We start from the raw sequence: 4,980 nt of genomic DNA, 5'->3' as shown, positions 1-4,980 counted from the left end.
CTTGATTGCTTCAGCTTTCACCTATATAAAAACAAAAATGAAACTTTTGTTACAAAAAATAACCAAAACTTGTTATAATTTTTTTTTAGAAGTATCATAAAAAATATTATACATTGCCACAAAAGCTTTGTATCCTAAAGTGTCCTCTCATCTTTCGCTTCTTTAAAATTTTAAAGATCCTTCAACTTTTCTTCATTCAATGAACTGACAACTTTTTGTATTTAAATAAGTTATCAATTTTTGAATTAACAAGAAAAAAAAATAAGTAAAACTGACTGTATTTAAAAGTGATAATTATGATTAGCCATGTTTACATATATTTACTTTTTACATTAAAAAGGTATTACTTACCAAAAATATATATTTACTTTCCGTAAACAATGACTATAAAACATTTAGTACATATAAGCCGTAAATATTAGTGTCATAATTAAATATTTATTTTAAATGCTTGAAATGTGTTCTACATATACATCTCGAGTCAATCAATAAAAGAATATAAAAAAATAAAATTATTAAAAAATATCAATTAAATTTAAATAAATAAATTCGTGGAAAGACTTTAACTTTGACTTATATATAAAGAAAAACAAGAAAAAAAATAGATAGTAGAAAGGAAGTATATCCCAATTTTGAATGGAAAAACATGCTTGTAAGTCGCAAAATATCATTTATTAGAGAAAGTTATTTTAATTGACAATAGAAACTAAAATCACCTCTGAAAAGAGCATTTGATCATATTTTGTATGTGTGATACCAATTGGAGCCTATATCCAAAAAAAAAAAAAAAAACCATCAAAGTATATCAATAACATAATGATGATATGCTAAATCTCATGATTTATTTATAATTAAAATAATTTCATATAAGCAAAAATTTTAAAGGAACTTTATATAATGAAGAAGGCTAGAAAAACTTAAAGAATCCAAGAAGAAAACTTTAATTAATCATCAATCAAAATCAAATCAAAACAAAACTAAGAATAAGAAGAAAATATAGAAGTAAAAGATATTTTTCTAGTAAATTTGATCAAATAACTACTTAAATAGAATTGTAGACATTCTTTTTCTATATAAGCTAAAGAATAAAATTCTTTTTGATTTAGAAGTGTTAAATATTATGAATTCTTACGTGAATTCGTTGCTTCAATTGTAGACATTAATTGCTTCTTCCATTTTTTTTAACGGAAGGAAAGTTTCTCTCTCGGCGCATGTTACCATAACGTGCGCACTTCATAGGACGGCGAGCGAAAACTTCGAATCCAGCAACAATTGTAGGGGGTAATAGAAAAGGGAAGCTCACAGCAAAGGTTAGTGATGTTAAAGAAAGTGGGAAAACCCAATTGAAGCCGAGTAGAAGTACAACAGTAGCGGAGTGTTAGCGGAGTGTGACGGCCAACAATGGCTGCCGCTAGGAAGGATGGAAACGAATTTGATAAAGGGGAGAAGCAACGAAGCATCAACAAGCTCAGAAAATGCGAGCTCCAGCCCAGGCACCAAGGGTCTTGTAACGGAACAAAACAGAAAGGAACAGGTGGTGAGAAGAAGCAATCGAAGGCTCAACTTGAAAAGGGAAATATGCAGGAATGGCTAAGTATCACCTCACCAGCTCAATCATAGGCTGATGAGGTAGAAAATAAAGTAAGCAATTCTAGGGCTGGAACTGGAAGAAAAATAACTGCACCTAGAGCTTCTATATGGGATAAATTTGATATAAAAAAGCTGAATGACGCGGGGTACAAGCTCGATTATGTAAAATCAATTAGGACAGGGGAGATGGAATTGGTTGAAATCGAAAAAGGCGACACAAGTTTAGAGATAGAGTACTAGAAAAACACAATTGTGTGCTATGTACTGGGTGCCTCTCCCCTGTTCAATGTTCTGAATAAATTTGTTCAGAGAAAGTGGGGAAAACTTGGAATTAATAAGGTGGCCATGATGAAGAATGGGATTTTACTGGTAATATTTACTTCTGAGGAAGGTAAAGATGAGGTGCTGCAAGGTGGGATTTATCATTTCGATAATAAACCACTAATAGTGAAGGAATGGGTGCCTAAATGGATTTTTCGAAAGAGGAATTGTATTCTATTCCTATATGGGTGAAACTACCAGGCCTGGAGTTCAAATATTAGAGTGCAAAGAGCTTGAGAAAGATAGGCAGTTTAATAGGGAAGCCGTTAATGGTAGATCAGAATACGGAGCAGAAGATTGGCCGTAGCTTTGCAAAATTGTTCATTGAAGTCTAAATTGGAAGACCTCTGCCAGAGGTAATACAATTCATAAATGAGAAAGGGGAAATTATAGAACAACAAGTGAGTTACGACTGAAAGCCTAGTCTATATGATGTATACCATTAATATGGGCATGTTGCTTCTGAGTGCAGGAAAAATAAATCCAAGGAACCAAATGGGATTGCTATAGATGTGCAGGAGAATGAATGATCTCAGAATACTAAAGTTCAAAAGGGAAAGCAAATCACTCTCAACAACAAGGTTGAGCACAGAGTAACCACAGGGAAACCATAGATTGAACGGAAGGCACAAAATATTCCTGTTTCTAATAGTTTTCAGCAACTAGGAGAAGACACTATGTTGTAGGAGACACAAACCACTAAAGCTGGTGAAGGGGGGAAGATTTCTTCCCTAAGGGGTAATGGTTAAAATATTATGTTGGAACACTAGAGGCCTAAATGGCCTCAACAAGCAGAAGGAGGTGAAACTCCTCTGCAGTAAGTTAGGAGCAGGTTTGATATGTTTTCTGGAAACTAGAATAAAGGTTGCTAAGCTAAGTGATACAACTTATAGGATTTTTAGTGGTTGGTTGAACTATAGTAACCATGGAGCTCACTATAATGGTCTAGTGCGGATCGTTTGGCGATAGGATTGGTACATAATTGAAGTAAAATCTGAAAGTACACAAGCCATCACATGTGCAGTCATGTATATCCCGCTTCAACTGAAATTTGAGGTTACATTCGTTTATGCTTTTAACTTGAAAGAAAATAGAATTGAGTTGTGGAACTACTTGAGGAGAATACAACCAATGTGCACTAAAGCATGGATGGTTCTAGGAGATTTTAATGTTGTATTACGCAAAGAGGACAGACTAGAGGGAAATACAATAACACTTGCAGAAGTGACTGAATTTCAAAGTTGTATTGACGATTGTCTTCTTGAAGAAATGCCTGGAAATAAAGGTAGATATATTTGGAGTGACAGGCAGCAAAACAATAGGATTTTCTCAAAATTGATTGGGTATTTGTAAATGAAGAATGGATAGATAACATGTCTGAGATTCAAAGTTACTCACTGCCTGAGGGAGTAAGCGATCATTGCCCTATCTTAATTAAAATACAACAAGTGGAGAAGAGGAAAAAACTATTTTTTTAATATTGTAACATCTGGAGCTCCCACCAATCATTCGAAGAAGTAGTCAGAGAAGTATGAAAGGTTCCTGTCACAAGTTGTAATATATTCAAAGTGGTATCAAAACTGAAGAAACTAAAAGAAAAATTAAGTATGCTCCATCGGAATCAATTTGCAAACTTGGAGGACCAAGTTAATACTGACAGAGAAGCCCTTAAGCAAATAGAAATCCAACTCCAGAAGACACCTCAGGATAAACAAGTACAACAGGAAGAGCGAAGCCTTAGGCAGAAATTTCAGAGATCATTTTTCTTGATTGAGTCAGTATTGATACAGAGAAGTAAGGCCACATGGTTGAGGCTGGTAGATGATAACACCAGCTACTTCTTTTCAGTGTTAAAGAGAAAGAAATTACAACAATCTATCACATAACTCAGAGATTAATCTGGTAACCTACAACATGACCAGGTTAGCATCGCAGATATCTTTGTAAAATTCTATCAAAACTTGTTAGGTGACTTTGGTAAAGAAAGACTAAAATCGAGTAAGAGAGTGTATACTCAGGGACATACCCTTACAGAAGAACAACGAATACAACTTTTAGAGCCTGTCACAGATGATGAGATTAAAAAAATAATATGGAGCATAAACATCAATAGAAGCCTGGGACCTGACAGATATGGGAGTGGATTTTTTAGAGCTGCGTGGCATATTGTGGAACCTGAAGTATGTGATGCTATTAAAGATTTCTTTAAGAATGGCAAATTGTTGAAACAGCTGAACACTACAGTGATTTCTGTTATTCCTAAGATTGAGAAGCCTGAATATGCTAGCCAATTCAGACTAATCTATTGATGCAATACAATATATAAGTGTATTTCTAAACTATTATGTAAGAGGCTGAAGAAGGTGCTGACCAGTCTAGTTAATCCCACTCAAGCTGCTTTTATTCAAGGGAGATCACTAATACAAAATGTATTGATCAGTCATGACCTAATGAGACACTATAACAGAAAAATGACTCCAAGATGTTTGATGAAAATCGATCTTAAAAAAGCATACGACATGGTACAATGGGGCTTTGTTGATGAGATATTGCAGGGCTGTCGCTTCTCTCCCAAATTTGTACAACTGATCATGGTGTGCGGGACCACAACCAGGTACAGAATTAAAGTAAATGGTGAAAGATGTGGTTTCTTTGCAGGAAGAAGAAGGCTGAGGCAGGGGATCCTATTTCCCCCTTATTGTTTGTACTAGTCATGGAGTATATGTCCAGAATCTTCAACAGAATATGTGAGCTCCCAGATTTCAGATTTCACCCAATGTGTAAGAAGTAGAAACTAACACACCTAACCTTCGCAGATGATCTTATGATCTTCTGCAAAGGGCAAGAAGGTTCAGTGAGTAGAATCATGGAAGCTTTGAGACATTTCTCGACTATTACTGGGTTAATAGCAAATAATGAAAAATCAAAAGTGTTCTTAGCTAGAGTAACCGTTGAAGTTCAACAAAAAATTTCTGCAGACTACGGGGTTTCAAATAGTAAAACTTCCTATGAGATATCTTGGAATGCCTCTCTCCCATAAGAAATGGACCAAGATCGACTGTCATCAAT

At 34.7% G+C, this 4,980-nt stretch overlaps 1 protein-coding gene across 1 annotated transcript; it reads left to right on the top strand.

Moving 5' to 3' along the window:
• Positions 1 to 2,937: 2,937 nt before the first annotated feature.
• Positions 2,938 to 4,220, top strand: LOC107868685. Its single transcript, XM_016715353.2, has 2 exons — positions 2,938 to 3,196; positions 3,880 to 4,220. The coding sequence occupies exons 1-2, from the start codon at positions 2,938 to 2,940 to the stop codon at positions 4,218 to 4,220; spliced, it is 600 nt and encodes a 199-aa protein (XP_016570839.2).
• Positions 4,221 to 4,980: the final 760 nt, after the last annotated feature.

This window comes from Capsicum annuum, chromosome 4, assembly GCF_002878395.1.
Source record: "Capsicum annuum cultivar UCD-10X-F1 chromosome 4, UCD10Xv1.1, whole genome shotgun sequence".
NCBI classification, from domain to species: domain Eukaryota; kingdom Viridiplantae; phylum Streptophyta; class Magnoliopsida; order Solanales; family Solanaceae; genus Capsicum; species Capsicum annuum.
The sequence above is the reverse complement of the archived record's forward strand: the minus strand, read 5'-3'. Positions and strand labels throughout refer to the sequence as shown.